The following is a 24,399-nucleotide window of genomic DNA, read 5'->3' on the forward strand; positions in this document are numbered from 1 at the left end:
TCATGATCAGTAATCAAACGAAAAAATCTGTGACATTTACTGTGCTAATTAAGTTTGTACAAAAGGACAGGTTTTCCTTTATTAAATCAGAATCAGAATGAGCTTTATTGCCAAGTATGCTTACACATACAAGGAATTTGTCTTTGTGACAGAAGCTTCCAGTGCACAAACAATACAGTACAAGACAGAGATAATTATAAAAAGTAGAATACAAATATATTTATATTTATATATAGGTACAATGTACAAAATACAAATCAGTTAAATATTGATAGTGCAAGGGAATGTAATGGCAGAAGAGGATATGTTGGATAAATATAAAAAGACTTGACTGTGCATTGCACATAATTATTGCTCAATGGGGTAGTTTTATCTGTTCATGAGATGGATATCCTGAGGGAAAAAATTGTGCCTGTACCTGATGGTTCTGGTGCTCAGTGCTCTGTAGCGCCAGCCAGAAGGCAACAGTTCAAAAAGGTAGTGGTCAGGGTGAGTGGGATCCAGAGTGATTTTTCAGACCTTTGGAAGTGTACAGTTCTTGAAGGCAGGGCAAGAGGCAACCAATAATCCTCTCAGCAGTCCAAACAGTCCTTTGTATTCTTCTGAAATCTGATTTCGTAGCTGCACCAAACCAGACAATTACTGGAGTGCTGAGGACAGACTCAATGACTGCTGAGTTGAACTGTATCAGCAGCACCTGTGGCAGGTTGAACATCTTCAACTGGCGAAGGAAGAACCTCTGCTTGGGATTTTTCACAATGGAGTCAATGTGGGTCTCCTACTTCAGGTCTTGTGAGATGGTAGTGACCAGGAACCTGAATGACTCCACCGCTGCCACAGTGATGTTTAGAATGGTGAGGAAAGTCAGTGCTGGGGTGTTCCTGCTAAAGTCCACAATCATCTCCACTGTTTTGATCATGTTCAGCTCCAGGTTGTTTTGACTCAACCTCCCTTCTCACTTTTTACAGACTCATCGTCATCTTGGATGAGGCAGATGACAGTAGTGTCATCTGCAAACTAAAGGACCTTGACAAAGGGGTCCTTGGCGGTGCAGTCATTTGTATACAGGGAGAAGAATAGTGTCACTAGGAGTCAGACTCGGGAACCCCAATCACCTCTGATATTTGAGAAAAGGCCAATGAAAATTGGCGAGTGGAATTTGCATACCACTTCCCTGGACATACGGGTATAAAAGGAGATGGCTTGCATCCACTCATTCAGATTTGTTCTTTGGAGCTTTTTAGTGTTGAATGCTAATCCAGTTGCATTCCATTCACCTCTACAAGTGTTTAAAAGGCTGTTATACAGCGCATTTACAGTAGGTTCTCCCTTCTCACACAGATAAGTGCAGAGAACGCCCTTGGGCACTTCAACAGCCACACTAAAAGTGTTTATTTTCTCTAAAAGTGTAAGCACTGATGTAAAGTGTCCTTTTAAAGATTTCTTTCCATTTATGTGCAGTTACTGGGTGTGGTCATTATCTCTCTTCCTCTGACAACCACGATCGCTGTCTCATGTGTATCGTCCGTAGTCATGCTGAGACAGTGTTCGTGGCTGGCTCATGTTCTCACTGCAAGAACATAACCATGGCAACGTTGCGATCGTGGCTTTCTTTCACAGAAAGTATGCCACTCCAGCCACTCCCCGTCCTGGTCCTTCTGCTTACATGCAGATCTGCTTTCTGCTTACGTGAAGATTTGGGGGCTTCAATGAGAGCATTTCTGCCGGGTGAATACCCACGGACCTCCCGTTCCCCAGCACACTCGTTTACACCGGTCGAGTTCATGGATGAGTCAGGTGGCTTGCCCCAGGGCGGGATTGATGTCTCATTCGGGGCTCATGATGAGGATGAGGTATCACTGCATTGGAGAGTTGGCTTTTGCAGTCTGTCACTGAGGACCCAGTCAGAGGCCGACTCAGAGCTGATGGCCATGCTTGCCCGGGCTGCCTTGAGCATCGGGATAGAGTGGAACCCTCCATCCTGCCCTGAGCGTTCACGGCTGGACGATTGTTCCTGGGCTCAGAGTGCCGCACAGAGCCACGCTCTGCCCCAGTTCCTTTCTTCCCAGAGGTGCATGAGGAGCTCACAAATTTGTGGCTGGCACCTTTTACTGCCTGTTCCCGTTTCATTAGGGTTGTTCCACTCTCACTACCCTCGATGGCAGGGCAGCCAGAGTGGCCGCAAAACACCACCACCTGGTGATATCAACCTAGGCTCCCTACCAGGGCCTGTAAGTTCACTTTGTCCCTGATGACCAAGACTTACAGTGCTGCTGGACGCGCCGCTTATGTCTTGCATGCCATGGCCATCTTGCAGGTCAAAGGCTGCACGAGGGTAGTCTTGACCAGGGATTGATGCAGGAGCTGCGCTTGGCTACCGACTTCGCCCTGCAGGTGACGAAGGTCACGGCACGGGTACGCAGGCAGGCAATGTCCACTATGGTGGTCCAGGAGTGCCACCTGTGGCTCAACCTTGTAGAGATGTGTGACACGACAACATCTGCTTTCTTGATGCCCCCATCTCTCAAGGTGGCCTGTTCGGTGACACTGTCGAGGACTTTGCCCAGCAGCTCTCATCTGTCAAGAAGCAGACGTAGGCGATCCAGCACATCCTGCCCTGGCGTTATTCCTCAGCCACCTACAGACAGCCGAGACCCTGTACCCCATCTGCTCATCACCGAGGGCGTCCACCTATGGCAGCAATGCCTGCCAATGGCTTGGCCTCATCGTAGAGCCTCCCACAGGAAGTTGATGCCCCCATGCCTCTGTCTGGTGCCAAGAACCCCAGGAGGGCTTTGAAGCATTCCTGAGATGGGCAACCCCGAGGTGAAGAGACCTGCTGTCAACCTGGAGGTGGTACACAGACCACTCCGTCCCCCGGTGGAGGGCTGGGGGAGAATCTCTGGTTCCCTTTTTTATGATTTCTCTGCATTCCCAAGGGTCAACAGCACTTTCATTTAAAAAAAAAAAAGAGCGGTTTCCTCATTCACTAGGTCACACATTCTGTCTACAGCCATCGTTGTCATGGCAGCGTACATCGAACACTCACAGGAGGGTCCCCCGCCTTCGCACACCCAGCTTCAACACTCACATACCCACGACCAGGTGTATGTGAAGCACCAGCCTTCTCTCCCATCAGAGACCGATACTATGGTGGGTACGTGGAGGGATGTAAGTGCTCTAACAGATCTCACAGCACAGCCACGAGTTCAGGCAAGGCCTCTGGACATGGCAGCTCTTACTCCGCTGTGCTGCGAGGCCCCATACACAGGTATTTCAAAGGCGATTTTCCCCTTAGTGCCCCTTGCGCTGAGTCTGGAGGCATGGCTAGCCCTCTCCAACCAGTCGTGCTGGCTCATCAGGATGATCCGACTCAGCTATGCGATTCAGTTCACTAGGCACCCGCCCAGGTTCAATGGCATTTGTTTTACCTCTGTAGCAGGCAAGTACACCACTGTTCTGCATGCGGAAATCGCAGTCCTTCTAGAGAAGGACGCAAAAGAGCCTGTACCTCCTGCCGAGATGAAGGGATTTTACAGGCGTAATGAAAAAAGGCGGTTGGTTGTGGCCAATCTTAGACCTGAGATTTTTTAATCAGGCCCTGCACAAGCTTCTGTTCAAAATTTTGACGCAGAAGCACATTCTGTCATGTTTCCAGCATCAAGCTTGATTCGTGGCAGTAGAACTGAAGGACAGGTGTACTGCCTTGCCTTAGAGGGTCAGGCATATCAGTACAAGGTCCTTCCATACGGTCTGTCCCTGTCACCTTGCATCTTTACGAAAGTCGCAGAGGCAGCCCTTGCGCCACTAAGGGAAGTGGGCGTCTGCTTACTCAGTTATCTCGACGACTGGCTGATTTTAACTCAAGCTCGATATTTATTGTTTGCGCATATGGATCTGGTGCTTAGACACCTCAGCCATTGGTGGCTTCAAGTCAACTGGGAAAAGAGCAAGCTCTCTCAAGTGCAGAGCATCTCTTTTCTCGGGATGGAGTTGGACTCAGTCACTATGACAGTGCTCCTCAGGAGCGAGCACGCTCAGTCGGTGCTGATTTGGAAAGAACAGCGATCCCACTGAAACAATTTCAGAGGCTCCTGGGGCATATGTCATCCTCAGCAGCAGTTACGCCACTCGGGTCGATGCATATGAGACTTCAGCGCTGGCTTCAGACTCAAGTCCCAAGATGGGCATGGTGCCATGGTATGCATTGTATGGCTATCATGCAGCACGTTCAGCCCTTGGATGAAGCAGGTTGTTACCCTAGAACAATTGTCCAGGCATGTCGTTGTCACAACAGACACGTCCAAGTCAGGCTGGGGTGGCGTTTGCAATGGGCATGCAGCCTCTGGGTCCTGGACAGGACCTCGACTGCGTTGGCATATCAACTGCTTCAAGTTGCTGGAAGTATTGCTGGCTCTGCAGAGGTTTCGGCCATTGATACAGGGCAAGCACGTGTAAGTCCAGATGGACAACATGGCGATGGTAGCATATATAAATCGCCAAGGTGGTTTATGTTCACATTGCATGCCGCATCTCGCCTGCCATATCCTCCTTTTGAGTCAGCAGTGGCTGAAGTTGCTGCGGGCCTCTCACATTCCACATCACACAGTGGACACGCTGTCACGACAGGTAATGCTCAGAGGAGAGTGGAGACTTCCCAGAAATCCTCCAACTGCCCGCTATGGTACTCCCTCACTGAGGCCCCGCTCAGCACAGACACGTTGGCACACAGCTGGCCCCGGGGCCTGCACAAATATGCCTTTCCCCCAGTGAGCCTGCTTGAACAGACTGTGCAAAGTCAGGGATGACGAAGAACATGACATGTGGCACCGTATTGGCCCACCCAGACTTGGTTCTCGGAGCTCACACTCCTCACGACAGCCCCTCCCTGGAGAATTACCCTGAGGAAGGACCTCCTTTTTCAGGGACGTGGCACAGTTTGGCACCCACACCCAGGCCTCTAGATCCTCCATGTCTGGCCCCTGCATGGGACACGGTAGACCCAAGTAGGCTACCACTGGCATTGGTAGACACTATCACTCAGTCCAGAGCTCCCTCTACGAGGCAGCTGTATGCCATGAAGTGCCATCTGTTTGTGAATTGGTGTTCTTCCTGAGGTGAAGATCCACAGAGATGCGCAGTCAGGTCGGTGCTTTCCTTCCTGCAGGAGAGGTTGGAGGGGTGGCTGTCCCCCTCCACCTTAAAAGTGTATACCACAATGCAGTAGATGCTGATTCCGTGGGGAAACACAACCTGATCATCAGGTTCCTTAGAGGCACCAGGAGGTTGAATCCTCCTAAGCCATGCCTCATTCCCTCATGGGACCTCTCTGTAGTCTTGCTGGGCCTACAGAGAGCCCCATTTTAGCCCTTGAGTCAGTCGAGCTAAAAGCCCTCTCATTGAAGACGGCCTTTCTGACTGCGCTCACTTCCATCATGAGGGTTGGGGACCTGCAGCATTCACTGTCAGCAATATGTGCCTAGATTTCGGTCCAGCATACTCTCATGTGATCCTGAGACCCTGGCCAGGCTATGTGCCCAAGGTTCCCACTACCCCTTTTAATGATCAAGTGGTGAACTTGTAAGCACAGCACCAGGAGGAGGCTGACCCAGCCTTGTAGTTGCTGTGTCCGGTAAGTGCCTTCCATTTACTTGGACTGCACAGAGAGCTTTAGATGCTCTGAGCAGCTCTTTGTCTGTTTTGGGGGACAACAGAAGGGGAAGGCTATCTCCAAACAGAGGATTGCCCACTAGATTGTGGATGCCATCGCTTTTTTATAACAGGCCCAGGGTGTGATGTGCCCCCTGGGAGTACAAGCACACTTCACTAGGAATGTGGCATCCTCCTGGGCCCTGGCAAATGTTGCCTCTCTAACCCAATACCATTGCGATATTTTACAATCTTCAAGTTGACGTGCGCTTTTTCGTCCATGTGTGTTTCCGGGACCAGTGAAACCTGGATGTTTTTCCTCTCCCAGCACCCTGCAGCAGGCTATTCCCATTGTAAGTAGGTATTGTCCCCCCCCTTGGGGTATGAGGGACTATACGACTTATGTGGTGCGTTGTGAAGGTTATGATGGGGCTGTGTGCACTTGTTACTAGGCACGCGGTAGCCTGCCAGCATCTGCTCTGCTGATCCACGTAACACAGTTCAGCTGGTTATGGCACTTTGTATAGGGTCCCCTAGTGTCAGTAAATCGACACAACGTCGAGTGAGTGACAGATGGGGAATGTCTTGGTTACTGTTGTAACCTCCGTTCCCTGATTGAGAGAACAAGACCTGTGTCCTTCCTGCCACAACACTGAACAGCTGCTGAAATGGCCGGGACTTTTGAATGAGTTGATGCAAGCTATCTCCCTATGTCTGGGGGAGTGTCATGCAAATTCCACTCCGAGTCCGACCACTAGTGTCACTACATCGACACAACGTCTCTTTCCCTCCATCAGGGAACGGAGTTTACAACAGTAACCAAGATGTTTCTTTGGGACGGGAATGATGATTGAGCATTTGAAGCATTATGGGACTTCATACTGCTCCAGTGATCTATTGAAGATCAGTGTGAATATGGGGGCCAGCTAGTCAGCACAGGATGTTAGACAAGTGGGTAAAACACCATCTGGGCCCTGTGCTTTCCTTGTCTATTGTTTTCGGAAGACACAGCACACCACCTCTTCACAGGAGTCCTGTCATTTGTGAGTTGTTTCATGCTACTCCACACTGATGCAAGGTCATTAGCTGAAAACTTTTTTTCAGCTTCCCAAAGTATCTACTTTTTTCAGTCTATTCCTGGCCTGATTGTACAAGATTTTATCCCCACCTATGTAAGCATCCTCTTTTGTCTGACAAAGCTGCCTGAGTTCTGCTGTAAACCATGGTTCATCATTGTTTTATGTTAAATGAGTCCTAGTAGTAATGCACATATCCTCACAGAAACTGTTATATGATGTCACAGTATCTGTGAGCTCATCCAGTTTGGTGTCTGCAGCTCCAAAAATGCTCCAATCAGTGCAGTCAAAACAGGCTTGTAGTTCCAGCTCATTGGGCCATCTCTTTACAGTCTAAAGGGGGGTTGCCGACCCTTGGTATATATAAATTTATAATTTTCACAATTATATCAAGCAATTATTGTGCATGCTATGAAACTAAAAACCTTTTTTGCTTTGATCAAATATTTTGATTGTCACACATAACATATTCAAGTGATATAAATAATTATTTATACAAGTAACACAATGATGTAATGCATTACGTTTATGGTTTGAAGTGCAGTATATCACTGTTCAAACTGTCCTGTGATTGTCCTGTAGCTGAGACTTGCTCCAGTGTTTCGGGTTCTCCAGTTAAAAGTTCTGTTCTGAGCAACGGTTCTGTGGGCTCCAGCACTGCCACACTGAGTCCTGTATCAGATCCATTAGAGCTGGTCCAAACCCAACAGCCCTGCTCACTGAAGAGCTCTCTGTCCTCAGACAACATCTACAGCCCCAACACACACACAACTCACACACAAGGTAAACACACACACACAATGCTGGTATACAGAAGAATCTGCCATGGGTATGCACTCATTTACTGTAAATCTATCTGACACACTGTCCTAACCAGGTGTGACTGGTTGGAATCGTTGCCAAATGGAATTATAAAAATAATCACTCAATTCTAATTGAGCTGCTGTCTTAATCTGTGTGTTTCGAAGAATAAGTTGAGGAAGTTTTAAACATGTTGCGCATGCCTTCTTTCTTTCTGCAAATTATGGTCCGATTAACATGTGTACATGCTGGAAAAAGCCAAGCTACAATCATATTATCCAAGTCTGTTAGTCCAACATCACAAAATCATTCAATTGCAGTCAACTAAAGCATTTATATGACACTTTAAAAAGACAAATTATTGTTTTAAGGCCCTCTTCATACAAAAATCGAAGAACAAACAGATGTGACATCATTTAGAATAAAATTTGACAAAATATTAGTTTTTGCATTAATTTCGATGGTTTGTAGCAACTTGACGTGGCGAACTTTTGGGAAAACTTGTAACAGACTGCTAAACACCACCTTACTGCTATTGGTCCACGTCATCGGTATTCAACAAGAACACACCACCGTGCAAGACTATGTCATGTGATTTTTCTCGTTTTTTAAATTCATCTACAAAATGAATCAAATCTACTTAAATCATCATAGAGTGTTTAAAACAACTTCTTTTCCTGACCTCATGAGCATTCTACTCATAGAATGAGGCATTAAGTCATTGATAACAAGTTTTTACATGTAGCATCTTCATATATAAATACTCCTCTAAACGCCTCCTGAATGTTTGGGAACAGTATACAGTTGCTCGGCTGTTTAGAACTTCTTTTTACGAAGAATGAAGAATTATTTCTCCGGAAGTATATCGGGGCCTTTAGCTCGACTCAAATCGAACTTTTAAAGTGCATGTAAACATACTGAATGTTTAAAAACAGGTTTTTAATACTCCCTTTATCTGCAATAGAGTGCAACAGTCTGGTTCTGGAAGTAAAGATCCCATTCATTTTCTCCATAGGGGAATTCATTTTTAACTCTAACTCAACTTTTAACGACAGACCTTCTGTGAGCTCTGTGGTTGTTAATTGATGGTATATGTTTCTGTTGATGCTATCAGTCTGTTATTTCATCTTACTCACTACCCATGATCCTGAGGGTAAAATCCACCAATCAGAGAATCACGGCAAAAGAGCTCTACTGCTCCGCCAACTCCCATGATGCAATCGAGTCGCTCACCCTACACTCTCAAACTACTAATATATTTGGAAATATCTGAATATTTGGCAATAAAATTTAAATAAGTTGTTTCTATACTTATAATCAACAACTTTAAATCAATAGTTTTATATTTTTTCATAATTTATAAGTCATTTATGTCATTCGCAATACTTCATGGGATTGTAGTTCATACCCTCATTAAGGACATTAAGTACACCGTCTTGAATCTTTGTGTTTTTGTCTGATTTTCAAACTTTTTTGCTTCAAGTCAAAGATTGTAATGTTGCGATTCACCTTGAGTCATGGATTACAACTTTTTTATGAAGGATTTTATGAAATCCCTAGGAAAAAAATGAATGGGGAAAAATACTTCTGGAACCAGGAAGGATGAAAAAGTGGGCGGGCACTGTTGAACTCTATTGCTTGGACAAACGTACAGTCCCACACCAAACTCTGAGAGTTTGGGACTGGTTGAGCCAATGTTGCTTTGTTGGGCTGGTTGGGATGCGCCACAGAGAGGAATAAACCTCTGAATGGTTACTTTTAGTGGACTCTGCCAAGTATTTTAACAGATAAATGACACACTTCAGTTTTGACTCTGAGTATTAAAAGTACTTTTTACACAGCAAAATCACAAAACCACAGCCAATCAGAACATACACAATGTGTAAAATACAGCTATGTGGAAGAAGATTCTGGACCAATGAGATTTCACTGTGGGCAGGCTACCCAGTGCAATGCAACAAAAATAGCAATCAACCATATGTTAATGTGGCAGATAATATTTATTGGTATTTTAATCAGTCTTTTATCACATGGAGCCTGGTTAGGACACAGTGTGAAAGTCATTTCTAGCTATAGAAGACAATGGTGTGACAGGTGCTTCACTGATCTGTGTCATGATATCACATATATCATGTTATATAATTTCTACCCGTTTCTACCCGTTTTTTGCACACATAACCCACACGCATGAGATGATGTTATCGCCAACTCAGTCACAGTCCCCCTCATACGTGCTTCATATAAATGGAGTCAAAACTGTTCCTCTTTGCCAGGCAATCTGGGATTTAAATTCAATTATCTTGTAGACAAAAATTATAATGACTTATTCTGGTTGGTCATTAGACATTTTCACACATGCAGCCTTTGCCTTTTTGAGGTCAAGTGTCTTCACTGTAATATATTGCAGTATTTGTGCAAGGTTTGTGGATTAAACGAGATATCCACATATTTGTAGACAGTATATGACACAAGTTTTATTGCTATTTGCCTTTTTATCATTAGACAAGGAAGTTACAATTTATAGGGAAGAGTTAAAAGTGCTAGCACATTAATCATGAGATTATCTAGTATGGGAGCAGTATTTCTCTATTTTTCTCTCCCCAGAGTATTTCGATTTTCGGCTGGGGCTTTTCATTCACTTCGGGGAAGGTGCTCTTTTCCTTTCCTATTCTTTCAGGAGGAAAACCCACTGCGGAGACCATATCCTGCCCGAAGGAGAGGTTAACATGTGGCAAATACGTCACGTGGGCTCACCAGCCACACATGGAAGAGGCGCGGTGGTAGGTCTACAAACACGGTGACCAGAGGCAAAGAGAGCTCTGCCCAAGGGAGACTCGGGTCTACTGATAGGGAAACCGTTTCGCGGAAAATACATCACAGGGGGTTACCGCAGGTAACCAGTGCCTGTAGAGCACCTACCCCAGTACAAGGCGTGCTAGGACACATACTGGGTCAGGTTACAAATTCCTCTGGCGAATTCGCCAGCCACAGGGCTAGGGAGGAAGAACATTCAGGGTCCACGGACTCGTGAACTCGCATGGGAAAAGAAAGCACACGTCTTCACCTCACGTAGGGGAAAGGCACTTTACACAAGCGCTATACCCGGCCAGCTATACCTAAGCTTACCTGTTCGTACCTGACAATGCACGGGATGAAACTGGCTCAACCCAGAGATCATAAAATCTCCCGAAGTTATTGGGTGTTGCCTAGCCCGCTGCCCTGCAGATGTCTGCTAGAGAGGTGCCATTGGCAAGTGCCCAAGAGGATGCCACACTCCGTAGAGTGTGCTCTTTATCCCAAAGGGGCGGGCACTTCGCCCTAGGTCTGGTATTCCGAAGCGATGGCATCCATGTTCCAGTGGGCAAGCCTCTGTTTGGAGACAGCGTTCCCTTTCTGCTGTCCACCAAAGCAGAATAAGAGCTGCTCAGACTGTCTAGAGCTCTGTGTGCAATCCAATTAGATGCGCAAAGCACGGATCAGACACAGCAGCGATAAGGCTGGGTCTGCCTCCTCCCGGGGTAGGCCGTGGCATTTAAACGATGCCCAATTGGCACTAAGGGGCCTAAAGTGTGCCAAGAAAAATCCCCCACACCATTACACCACCACCACCAGCCTGCACAGTGGTAACAAGGCATGATGGATCCATGTTCTCATTCTGTTTATGCCAAATTCTGACTCTACCATTTGAATGTCTCAACAGAAATCGAGACTCATCAGACCAGGCAACATTTTTCCAGTCTTCAACTGTCCAATTTTGGTGAGCTCTTGCAAATTGTAGCCTCTTTTTGCTATTTGTAGTGGAGATGAGTGGTACCCGGTGGGGTCTTCTGCTGTTGTAGCCCATCTGCCTCAAGGTTGTGCGTGTTGTGGCTTCACAAATGCTTTGCTGCATACCTCGGTTGTAACGAGTGGTTATTTCAGGCAAAGTTGCTCTTCTATCAGCTTGAATCAGTCGGCCCATTCTCCTCTGACCTCTAGCATCAACAAGGCATTTTCGCCCACAGGACTGCCGCATACTTGATGTTTTTCCCTTTTCACACCATTCTTTGTAAATCCTAGAAATGGTTGTGCGTGAAAATCCCAGTAACTGAGCAGATTGTGAAATACTCAGACCGGCCCGTCTGGCACCAACAACCATGCCATGCTCAAAATTGCTTAAATCATCTTTCTTTCCCATTCTGACATTCAGTTTGGAGTTCAGGAGATTGTCTTGACCAGGACCACACCCCTAAATGCATTGAAGCAACTGCCATGTGATTGGTTGATTAGATAATTGCATTAATGAGAAATTGAACAGGTGTTCCTAATAATCCTTTAGGTGAGTGTATATGTTTGCTAAATTGTTTTACATGGCTTGTTGAACATATTGCGACAGTTTCATGGTGAAATGAACACTAGAGGTGCAACAACAACAATTACTTTAATTCACTTTCACACAAATCACGAGTAAAACAGCAGATTATCAGTTCATAATCAGATCACTTTTCACCCTGTTCCTCACACAATGTTATCTTTTGACATCTGAACACTTTAACTATAGCACATGACTCATTGTAACATTTGCATTACATAACCAACAACATTTACAAGCTTGTTTGAGTGTGATCAAATTTTGTGGTAGCTCAGCTGATAGAGCGTTTCACTTGTGATGTAAAGGACCAGTGGGATGAGTCCTGAAGATCACACGAGTCCACATGTGAGCCAAAAATGTCATAGAAGCACCACAAAATGTTGTAGTTGTGTTTTTCATCTCACATTTTTTTTTCAGACACTATCTGTCAGGTTAAACTAAAATAACACTAAGCTATAGAAAGTCAGATTTTTTTCATCAAATTGTTTCCATGAGTGTTGATTATTCATGTTTTTGAGACATTACAGATGATTTTCTGTATTCAAAGTAATGTCCAGCATCATCCAATCACTGCCAGCCATGTTCAAATAAAATGATACCTGATAAAATGTGAATCTATGTACTGATGATCATTGTCCCATGTGTGTCAAACATGTTGAGTGATCCAAACATCATCTGCAGCCTGAAACTGAACTTTTGATCAGATTTTAGGAGTGAACGCACTTAACTGCATAGAGAGCTATAGGAGGCTCCCTTGCTCCCTATTTAGTGCATGACTTAACCTCCAGTGTGCTGTCTGTCTGCACTGGTCTCAGAACAGTTATAGGAGAGCTATAGGATACTCCCTTGCTCCCTATTTAGTGCATGACTTAACCTCAAGTGTGCTGTCTGTCTGCACTGGTCTCAGAACAGTTATAGGAGAGCTATAGGATACTCCCTTGCTCCCTATTTAGTGCATGACTTAACCTCCAGTGTGCCGTCTGTCTGCACTGGTCTCAGAACAGTTATAGGAGAGATATAGGATACTCCCTTGCTCCCTATTTAGTTCATGACTTAACCTCAAGTGTGCTGTCTGTCTGCACTGGTCTCAGAACAGTTATAGGAGAGCTATAGGATACTCCCTTGCTCCCTATTTAGTGCATGACTTAACCTCCAGTGTGCCGTCTGTCTGCACTGGTCTCGGAACAGTTAGAAATGCATCTTATTTTCAGCTTTTGCATGAACTCATTTATTCTGAATGTGATAATGACAGTAAATATAGAAATGCATTTATTAATGTTAATAAATAGAATCATGTTGTACAGTGATAACAAAATAAATATAACTATATATATATATATATATATATATATATATATATTGTGGCAGCGGGGCGTGGTCAAGCGCCCGTACGGGAGAGAAAAGCGGTAAGGGCGCTTACACCTGAGCTAAATTATGTCTAACACCTGTGTCTAATTGCAGTAAGCATGAGGAGAGCGGCATAAAAGAGCAGCAGCCACAGAGCCTCGGGACAGAGAGTGCCTACACCCAGAGTGGCAACGAAAATAACGTATTGTACGATTGTGTATCAAACAGAAAGTGTAATTAAAAGAATCTTACCTTGAAGCCGACACTGGTTCCCGTGTCTTCCTTAGTGAAAAGCTTCACACACATATATATATATATATATATATATATATATATATATATGTATATATATATATATATTAAAATGAAGCTAAATGATCCACAGATGTGTTTATGTTGAACGTGTTTTTACAGCTTTGATTAAATGCGGTATGAGTTTCCACATATGTGGACATGTTTATCAGCTGACTCCCAAAACTACAGTTTCTCCTCTTTACCACCAAACATGTTTCAATGAAAACACTTAAGAGATGTCTTCCCAGAGGCACTTTTGTTGATGCTGGCGTGCTGTTGTGTCACGTGACTCTAAATGACAGTCTAGAGTCTTGTTAACAGTATTCAGTCAGTTTTTATTTTATTTCAATTATGCATTACGTAAGGAAAGTCAAAATACAACAGATTGCACGCTTGTGAACGTGGGGGTCGCACAAAGTAAACATGTATTATTGAATGCTGTTTACTTGTGTGCTTAGCTGATCTAGTCAAAAATCTTTTTTCTTGAATTTGAAGTTTGTTTCTGAACCATTAGTGGCACCAATTGGAACTGCAACACTCCTCCATCTTCCATTGGTTGTACAAACATATAGCCCTGCGCCACACTCATGCCATTGGTTGTACAAACATATAGCCCTGCGCCACACTCATGCCATTGGTTGTACAAACATATAGCCCTGCGCCACACTCATGCCATTGGTTGTACAAACATATAGCCCTGCGCCACACTCATGCCATTGGTTGAGTTGTTGACATTGTGCAGTCAGTTCCAAATAAATTGAGGTGGTACACAAATGATAGCAATATGTAAAAACAGTGAAAGCTGTTGCTCGTGTGAATAACAGATAAGTTATTACAGAAATGTAACTGCAAATGGGTTTCATGTGTGAAAGTGGCTAATGATAAAAAGAGGATTGTTACACATTCTCCATCATTAGAAACACACACTTCCACAGCCACATGGACATTAAACGCTTGACCGTGTTGTGTGTGCTGATATAATGTGTGTTGATGGGGGTCTGACCGGACCTCTGCCTGCTGTTACACCTGTCTCTCTCTCTCTCTCTCTCTCTCTCTCTCTCTCTCTCTCTCTCTCTCTGTTTTCCTCTTATATTCATCTGTTCACAGGCTGGACCGTTTACCACCAAACATCTGAGCGAGTCACCTATAAATCTAGTAGCAAACCACGCACTAGATTCCTCAGTGGACCCGTGTCTTTGTCCATCTGTTTGTATTTGTTCTACTTTTCTTCTATTAACCATCATTCCCTTACTGATTGAATTTTCTTTTTTCTTTCACATACACTAATACACACTCATTTACGATCATTTCATTTTCATGTTCATGTCAGATGGCACTTTCCATGAAAAGAGTATACAAATAATATATATCATATAAATATACAAATATAATATAAAATAAGATTGCTCATATGTTTTGTTTGATTTCCTAATGTTGATGATTGACCTGCAATGAAACCCTATTAAATTGATTTGACTCAACTGATTAAGTAATCTCATTCCCTCAATTACATTGAGTAATGGCCTCTCCAGACTTGTATAATCAAGTTTACTTACCTGGGAGGGAGAAGTCGAAATACATTTTTGTGGCAATCAACATTACGCCACAAATGAACTTCTATTGAACCCAGAATATTCCTTTAAATAATCATCAAAATGAAATAATAGATAACAGGGTTGCAGATTTAGACTATATTTACTGTCAGTCAGGGTTTGCTGTAAATGATGAACTTAAATGTTCCATGAATTAAAGAGAATATATTTTTTCTTCTATTTTTCTTCCAGTAACTTAAGCAACAGGGTTGAGTTGAGCCTGACGAATGCAGTCAACACAAACGTTTTTGTAAAAATGTAGAAAATTGATTCAGACGTTTTCCCCGCATGCTGTGGAAAGGGTCCAAATGATTTCAGTTCCAGTTTTAAGAAATGTAACAAAATTGTAATTGGGTGAAAATCATGCGGTAAGAGAGTTGCATTGCTTTTGCTAATTAAAATGAGTCAATTAAAAATGTTTTATTATATTACTTTGAATTAAATATCAATTTAACAGATTATATCAAAATGATTATATTGTTGTGTGATTTTAGTCAAAAAGGTCATGAAAAGCACTCCTTTAATGGGGGATACAGACATTTGATGAGTTTCAAACTACCGCTATATTTGCTATGTTTATATATTTATATATTTATCTTGAATTTGTAAGTGTACCATGTTCATGGAAAGTACCAGATGTCCTCAGGCCCTTTCTTTTCATTTCTCCTCTGTACAAATGCTTTGTGCTGGGCTGCAGCTTTAATAACACAAACCGTGTCTTCCCCTAAACATGGCCATTCTCTGCCTTGAACCTGAAGCAGAGCACGCGTGTGTCTGCCAAAGCCTTTGTATCCTCTTTATCTGTGCTTTATTTCCTTTCCTAATGTCTCTGAGTCACTCCATGTAAAGGCCCAATGCCAGAACAAGACGATGATTGGCAGTTTTCTCATGTTTGGAATCGGGGCACGAGGGAGTCCCTATGGAGACCATCAGGGCTGTATTTAAAAATCTTTTTTACCTCACTTCCTGTTTTTTTGGCTGTCACCTGCATGAGTCTGAAATGATGCTGTCCCTGAAGCTTATTATGTTTTCATTTAGTTTCAGTTACCTTTTGCTAATATTATTTCACTTCTGGAGGTTAGGGTGGATATTTGGCTTTCCGTTTGTTATTTATTATATAATTTGGTCAAACATGGTTTCCATCATAGCAGCAATTCTGTCAAATGCCAATTTCTTTAATGTTTGGTCTGCTTTTTGCCAGAATGATAATATTAAGAGACAATTTAACCATTTTGAGAGATTTAATCATGTAATTAATAACTTGTAAACGATAAATAAATAATCATGCCCCCAACTCATAAATAAATTCCATAATAATGTATGTTTCTACCATTGGAGCAGTTCAAGCTTGATGTTTTTGTGAATCAGTGTCAGTAGGGGGCTTTGTGCTGGATGGCAGGGGCAGGCTTAATACAGACAAATTGTGCCGTTGTGATTTAATGCGCTGAGTCGCGACATTATTTCCCAATGTGTCCGATATTAAAATCAGTGCGGAACACTTTGCAAAAGGAGTGGGCATTGTCAATATGGCTTCGAGATATGAAATGAAATTCTTCCGTCCAGCTGTTGTTATATTTACATGTATATTTAGTTTTTTTTTCATCCGAGCAACACCTGAGTCTTCCTCCCATCTACCAGTGATGCTTCATATGCAAAATATGAATCATTATAATATATAGTGATTATTCTAACCTTCATTATGTCGAAAAATACATTCTTACGATTGACTAAATATAAAAGCTCAGGTTTTCAGGTTAGTTTTGGATTACAAAGCAAAATTGCACATTCTACACTTCTCATTGACTTGTATTTTTTTTAGTTTTCTTTTCTTCTAAACTCTTTAGTTTAATTATATTTTTCCTGTGTTTAAATGTTCGATGTTATGTGTAGCGTGAGTAAAGTCTGAGCACTAGTTCTGTAGTGAACCAGACGGCAGATCTTGCATAATTATAACGGCAAGAGTCACTTGTTGGAGATTTTGTGATTGAACTGGATATTTAGGAGCCTTAAATGCTAAATATTTTCACTCACAACAAATACATGACATTATTGTGGTAGATGAGTGAAGAACTTTATTAATAAGACAACACAAAAAGTTTCAATGTGTAGACGTCAGTGTATCATTTGTTGTATTTCCATATCACGGATGCGTTCTTGCATCTGGTCTATGTACACACGTGTCAGACGGACACTTTTAGAGCGTCTCACTGGTGTCGTCTTATTTATTTTCACTTTCTTACGGCATAAACTCTAAGTTTTCAGGACGTGCTGTCAAGTTAGGCATAGTTTGAAACTTTGAAAAGTTTGTTTTCAGATCCCTGCATCTTGCTTGTGCTCTTGACTTGCTGTACTGTATTTGAATGGCAGAGCACATCCTGCTCAGGCTCATTTTATTTTGTGCTGTTTACAGCTGTAGTTGCACTGACTGCCCCTGCTGACTAGGAAATGTAAAAACATGTAGGTGGTACTTCAAGCTTGAATTCCTTCGATTAATAGGGAATTTATGGGGATGTTTAATTGTGTTCATTTTTTGAACGTGTTATTTTTTTCTATAATTTATCGCTCTGAATTCATGCACTAAATTGACAGCCAGTGGTGGACTGGCCATAGGGAGAACCGGGACTTTTTCCGTTGGACCAGCTAAATAGGGCTCAATGGCCTAAGAATATCCCACCCCCCAGTCCACCCCTGTTGACAGCCCTAATTAAACCTGGCCATTTTGGCATTTGCCTAATTTTGCTATCATAAATATGCATGATTATGTGGTTAAGTACATTCGTCTCCCACCTGCCATCTGCGATATATCTGTGATCCTCCTATTGAGAATCACTCTACTATTGTACTTTTTTGAAGTTGACGAAATTAAATTGTAGCAAATATTTGCATGTACATTGCAAGAAAAATATGTGAACCCTTTGGAATTAGCTGGTTTTCTGCATTAATTGATCATAAAATGTGATCTCATCTTTATTAAAGTCACAAGCATAGACAAAAACAATCTGCTTAAACTAACAACACACAATCAATTATACTCTTTCATGTCTTTATTAAAAGAACAGAATTAACATTCACTGTGCTGTGGAAAAAAGTAAGTGTTCCCTTGGGTTTAATAACTGGTCGATCCTCCTTTGGCAGCAATAACGTCAACCAAGCATTTCCTGTTGCTGCGGATTAGACCTGCACAACATTCAGAAGAGATATTGGAACATTCTTCATTACAGAGCTGCTTCAGTTCAGACATATTCTTAGGATGTCTGGTGTGAACGTCTCTCTTGAGGTCATGGACTCTGACTGGGCAACATTTTCTTTTTTTGAAGCCATTCTGTTGTGGATTTACATCGATGTTTAGAGTCATTGTCCTGCTGCATCACCCAACTTCCACGGAGCTTCAGCACAGCAACCCTGAGATTATTCTTGAGTATATCTTGATAAACTTGGGAATTTATTTTTCCTTTGATGATGGCAAGCGGTCCAGGTGATCTTTGGCAAGCTTCAGGCATGCAGCAATGTTTTTTTGGAAAGCAGCAGCTTCCTTCGTGTTGTCCTGCCATGGACACCATGCCTGATTAATGTTTTCTGTATAGAAGACTCATGAACAGAGATATTAGCCATTTCCAATGATTCTTTCAAGTCCTAAGATGTCACTCTATTGTTCTTTATTAAATATTTTTTGTTATTAACAGTTATTATTGATTCCATGCAGTAAATCAAATAGACACAACAGAAAATGCAGAATCAAACCACTTGAAATCACAATTTTCTTTCAAAACTTTCCATATATAGTACAAAACAGGTGGCGCAGCTTTAAATACCTAAAGAATTGAGACCTGGGGTTACATTTTCAAAGGATCTCAACACTCCACTCTCATATAGGTCTCCAAGCATATTAACCTCCCTCACAATCCACTCTGACCAGCATAAAGGGGATTTATTAATCATAATTTGGGGTTAAGCCATATGCTTGAGGAAACATTTAAATAAATGTCTGAATTAAACACTCTGAACACTTTTGTCCATACCGCGTACAAATGCGAGATAACGGTGTGTAACTTCACTTCTCCATTTAGTTTGATAGAAAGGTTTTGCAATGGCGGAATAGGGGCAATAACTTCCAGTTCAATACTAAACCAAAGAAGGGCTCTCTCAGGTGGAAGTGACCAATGAGCCAAATGTCTGAGACTGAATACATAATAATAAATAAAATCTTGGGTAGGCCTAGCCCACCTTTGTCGATCAGCCTATGCAACTTACAAACAACTTACAATACATTCCAAACAAAGGACTTCACTATGCTATCAAATTGCTTAAAATAAGAGAGAGGGACATCTACAGGGACAGACTGTAGCAAGTAGCAAGTAGTTGGATTTTGGAATACAATTCATTTTAATAACATAATCCTTACCAATCATCGATAAATGTAATAAAGCCCACCTGCCCACATTGCTCAAAACCCTTTTTATTAAAATTCTAATTAACTCTATCTAAATCATGCAAATTTACTGAGAATAAAATACCCAAATACTTAATGCCCTGTTTGGGCCACTGGAAAGCACCTGGCTGAAAATCCGTTACCGGGCTGTCAGAGCAAAAGCTTCGGATTTAGACCAATTAACTCTGTATCCTGAGAATTTAGAAAAGGAATTAATAATTCTGTGGAGGCAAGGCATAGATCTAGTGGGTCGGAGACGAATGATAAAATATCATCTGCATTAAGCAGAAGCTTATGCGCCACACCTCTCACCATCATCCCTGGAAAATCATCCTCCTTTCTTATACCGACTGCTAATGTTTCCTGGGCAAGATAGAACATGAATGGGGAAAGAGGACAACCATGCCGAGTGCCCCTGTCTAGAGTAACATATTCTGAAATTAATAAATTTGTTTGTACTGCTGCTAACGTGTGTCTATAAAGTAAATTTAATCCATCCAATAAAAGTATTCACGAACCTGTACATTTACAAAATATTAAAAAGGTAATCCCAATCTACCATATCAAATGCCTTTTCGGCATCAAGTGAGATTTTACATTTACGTTTATGCATTTGGCAGACGCTTTTATCCAAAGCGACTTACAGAGCACTTATTACAGGGACAATCCCCCCGGAGCATCCTGGAGTTAAGTGCCTTGCTCAAGGACACAATGGTGGTGGCCGTGGGGATAAAACCAGCAACCTTCTGATTAGCAGTTATGTGCTTTAGCCCACTACGCCACCACCACTCTCTAGCTGCGATGGCAGTGACTGGAGTCTGATAATTTGCCACTGACCACATGATATTTATGAAATGTTATACTTTTATCAGAAAAGCTATGGCCCCGAATAACCCCCACCTGATCTATATGTATAAGAGGTGTCATAACTTTATTTAATCAGTTAGCCAGAATTTTTGAAAATATTTTAACATCTAGCTGGATCAGGTAAATTGGATGGTAAATCTTTCACTTGCTTGGATCTTTGTCCTTTTAAAGAATCAGACTTATCAGTGCTTGTGTCATGGTTGGCGGAAGCTTTCCATTCTTTAATGATTCCATATAAACTTCTAGCAAAAGTGGAGCCAGTTCTGTAGCATAAGATCTAAAAAATTCAGCGGCAAAGCCGTCTAGCCCCAGAGCCTTGCCTGTAGGAAAGGCCTTAATTACCTCGCCAAACTCCTACAAGGTTATTGTATTTTGCTCAGTTTTTTTTTTTATTTAATTGTTTTTTTTTTTTTGCTCAGTCTTCAGTTTAGGAAGTTCTAATTGTTCCTCAAAGTTTCTAATATCTTCATCTTTTGAAGAAGACATGGAACTATAGAGATAAAGACATCATTCTTTAAAAGCATTATTAATACCAATGTCCGGTGTAAATATTTCACCACCAGCAGATTTCACTGAGGGAATGGTAGAAAAAGACTCTCTGTTTTATATATCTAGCCAGATGTTTCCTTGCTTTGTCCCCTGACTCAAAGTATGACTGTCTTGCCTCTGAATAGCCAAAACTCCATTCTGTGAAGCCATTAGATGACATTCGGTGCTTCAGCTCTGCCTCTGCACTTATAATATTCCCTTTCAATTCCACAAGTTCTTGTGTTTTGGATTTTTTGGTAAATGAGGCGTACTGTATGATCCGGCACCTAAGAACCACCTAAAGTGCCTCCCAAGCCACGCCCACAGAGGATACTGAGGACTAGTTGGTCTCCATATAGACATTGATTTCAGCCTTTAGCATTTGTTGGAAATGCTATATTATATTTTTTACACTTAAGTAGAGAAATAACCTTTTTACGGGATGTCCCAAACCATTCACATTCCACGTGGAGAGAGATAACCCACTCATATTAACATTTCACATTTTGACATATAAGAAAAATAGTTTGTGTGTCAAAAACAAGATTATAAAGACCACATTCCAACATTAGTGCAACCATCAAAACCCAAACATCTCCAGAACAAAACAAAATGAAAGAAGAAAAACATGCACACAACAGTGCCAACTGCTGTCCATCCCTCCAAACTCAAAACAGTCCATGCATGCCTACGAGAACCCCCGCAACAGCCTTGCCATCGCATTTTCAGCTCGCTCGATTTCCAGCTTATGGCCTGCTATGTCGAGTAGATTCCGTCCAGGAATTTCACCATATTCTGTCCCTCTTCGCCCTCAGAATTTCCAACGATTCGGACATCATTCCACCAGCTATGGTTCTCCATGTCCTCTAACTTCTCCCAGACCGCTCCAAATCCACCTTGGTCACTAATGGATTAGCAGATAATTCCCTCTCCAATGTGTCAAGTCCTACTCCAGTTCAACATCCAAAGGACACAAGGACAACTCAATGCTCCGACTCAATCACTTTTATTCTCATTTCTTTGTCAGTTGATTGGTCTGTTCAGCTTTTAGGTTGTAATTTGTTAGGTTGTAAACCTTCAAAACAGAGAACAAATGTTACCATTTTAATTAAACATTTATTTAAGCATTTTTAATTAATTTTAAATGAGTTAAACATTTAATTCCTTTTACATAAAGAAAAATGATTTCATGAATTCAAATTCATTTGTAAATTTTTAACATCTACCAGTAATGTAATATTTTACCATTTTTAACTTTGTACATCCTTCAAATCTTATACTTTTAATTTTCCCAAACACAAATGAAATATTTCTTAGCACAAACCCATTTAACACAAAATCAATGAAGTCAATGCTGTAATGTGTTTCTTAAACCATCTACACAGAAGTTAAACATAGCTTGAACATATTTAGCAGTATTTCAAAGTAAATTAAACATTTCACCGACCATTGGCGTCTTTGGACTGAACCTATGAGTGAACTTGGAGTGTCTTCTCTCTGAAGTTTGCTTGTCTGAATGACTGTTAACCTTCATGCCTCAGCAGGTGCGCTTAATCAAGCACCTGGATTGCTACTGCTGGTGCACTCTGGGACATGTAGTTCTTTGAGAATCATTTTATAGATTCAGCGCAACACCTCCCACTTGAGCTCCTGGTTTTCCAAATCCAGAGAGGTCACACAATTACACATCACCTTCACACCTCTGTTTGTTCTTCAATGGGAAGTAGAATGACAAGTCGTCTGACATCCCTATGAAGAATTGTAGCTGGGATTTTTGTATGACATTTTTTGTTTCTTTCACTGCTTGTTCTTGAGATGTGAACAGGATAGCTGGGGAAAGTTTTCACAAACACATCTCTCACTATGCCTTTGCTGTCAGCATTTACACCGACCACTCTAGCCAGCTTGTACTGTCCTCTCAGGGCATTTTGATTAGCCACCCAGGCCACATCTCCAACAGCAACATTTCACTCTTTGGTGTGCCATTTGCATCTTATGAACAGATTAGGTCCAGCCAATTGTATCCACTTCTTCCAGAAATTGCTTACCTCTGCTTGAATATGTTTAAGCCTTTTGTAAGGGTAGCCATCAAACTGGAAATCTCCAGGGTCTCCCTTTGGATTGGCACGTCCTAAAAGCAGAGAATTTGGGGTGATGTGCTCTATGCAGTCCTCTTTGCTTTGAGTTCTTGCATCGATGGGTCTCTCATTTGCAAGGTTGGCTGCCATGAAGAGAAAAGTTTGGAATTCTCCCCATGTAAAAACACCATCTCCAACAATGTTGCTCAACACCCGCTTCACTACTTTGACAGCTGCCTCTGCTGCACCATTCCTATGGGGAGAGTCTCCAGGTAATTGATCCATTTCTCGACATCCCCCACTCTTGTAACCACATCAGTGAAATTTGCCTCCATGGCAATGATCGATCGACGCATCACAGCAAGATCCTCCAAGTCAGCAACGACCTTCGTCAGCATTGCCGACATGTTTAGCATCTCTCAGCATCATGTTCCCATTCTTCCCCAACTAAATCGACTCCCAGGCTTGCAGCCTTCTCAGGGGCGACAGCTTGAGCATGTAAGTGTCTTTTAATGTCTCCAGAGCCCAAGGATTTTGAATTATTTTACATATTGTCCTCCTAGAACAGTTATGGAACAGAGTGTATCGAATTTTTGTCATAAAAAGTGTTAAAACTAGCAAAGTGGGCAGAGCTCGCCGTTCACACGTCCGATTCTCGCATGCCGTCACATGACTCCCCTCTTTATTACATCATTGAGCATTCTGCGGTGTCATTTGAGTCATCTTGGCTAGACAGCCACTTATAAGGAGAATAAACACACAGTACTAAATCGTCTCCATTTAACTTTGGACAGATGAATATCTAAGCTCTTTGAGATAACTTTGTAATCCTTCCAGCTTTATGCATGGCAACAATTCTTGATCATGGGTCTCCTTAGATCTCTCTTTTGCAAGGCATGTTCCACATCAGCAGATGCTTCTTGTGAATAGCAAACTCAAAATGTTTGAGTGCTTTTTATAAGTCAAAGTAGCTCTAACCCACACCTGCAATCTCAATTCATTAATTGGAGGCCAGTTTTGCCAACTCCTGACTCTAGTTAGCTTTTGTTGACATCATTAGCCTAGGGTTTCACATACTTTTTCCACCCTACAATCTTTGATGTATTCAATATGTACAGGAACAATACAATAATTTGTGTGTTATTAGTTAAAACTGATTCTATTTGTTCCTTATTGTAACTTAGATGAAGATCATACTAGATTTTAAGGTACATTTATACATACAGTAAATGCCGGTAAATCCATAGTGTTCACATACTTTTTCTTGCCATTGTAAAAATTGCAGTCTTCAGCTTCCCTGGAAAATGGACTGAAAATATTGATGACATCATGTCCACAGGGTCGAAAACAACTTTTGTCTGATAAAATGCTCTCAGCCATAACAATG

General features: G+C 42.0%; 1 protein-coding gene across 7 annotated transcripts in view; it reads left to right on the forward strand.

Moving 5' to 3' along the window:
- LOC127620631 (serine/threonine-protein kinase WNK2-like) overlaps positions 1-24,399 on the forward strand; it is a 156,073-nt gene that overhangs the window by 111,434 nt on the left and 20,240 nt on the right. For 6 of the 7 annotated variants that reach the window (XM_052093815.1, XM_052093814.1, XM_052093818.1 and 3 more), the window contains 2 exons: positions 7,308-7,508; positions 14,626-14,724. In XM_052093815.1, coding sequence (XP_051949775.1) covers positions 7,308-7,508; positions 14,626-14,724 — 300 coding nt within the window. The remainder of the gene's footprint in view (positions 1-7,307; positions 7,509-14,625; positions 14,725-24,399) is intronic. The other variant, XM_052093816.1, reaches the window with a different exon arrangement.

This window comes from Xyrauchen texanus, chromosome 27 (genome assembly GCF_025860055.1).
Source record: "Xyrauchen texanus isolate HMW12.3.18 chromosome 27, RBS_HiC_50CHRs, whole genome shotgun sequence".
NCBI lineage: Eukaryota > Metazoa > Chordata > Actinopteri > Cypriniformes > Catostomidae > Xyrauchen > Xyrauchen texanus.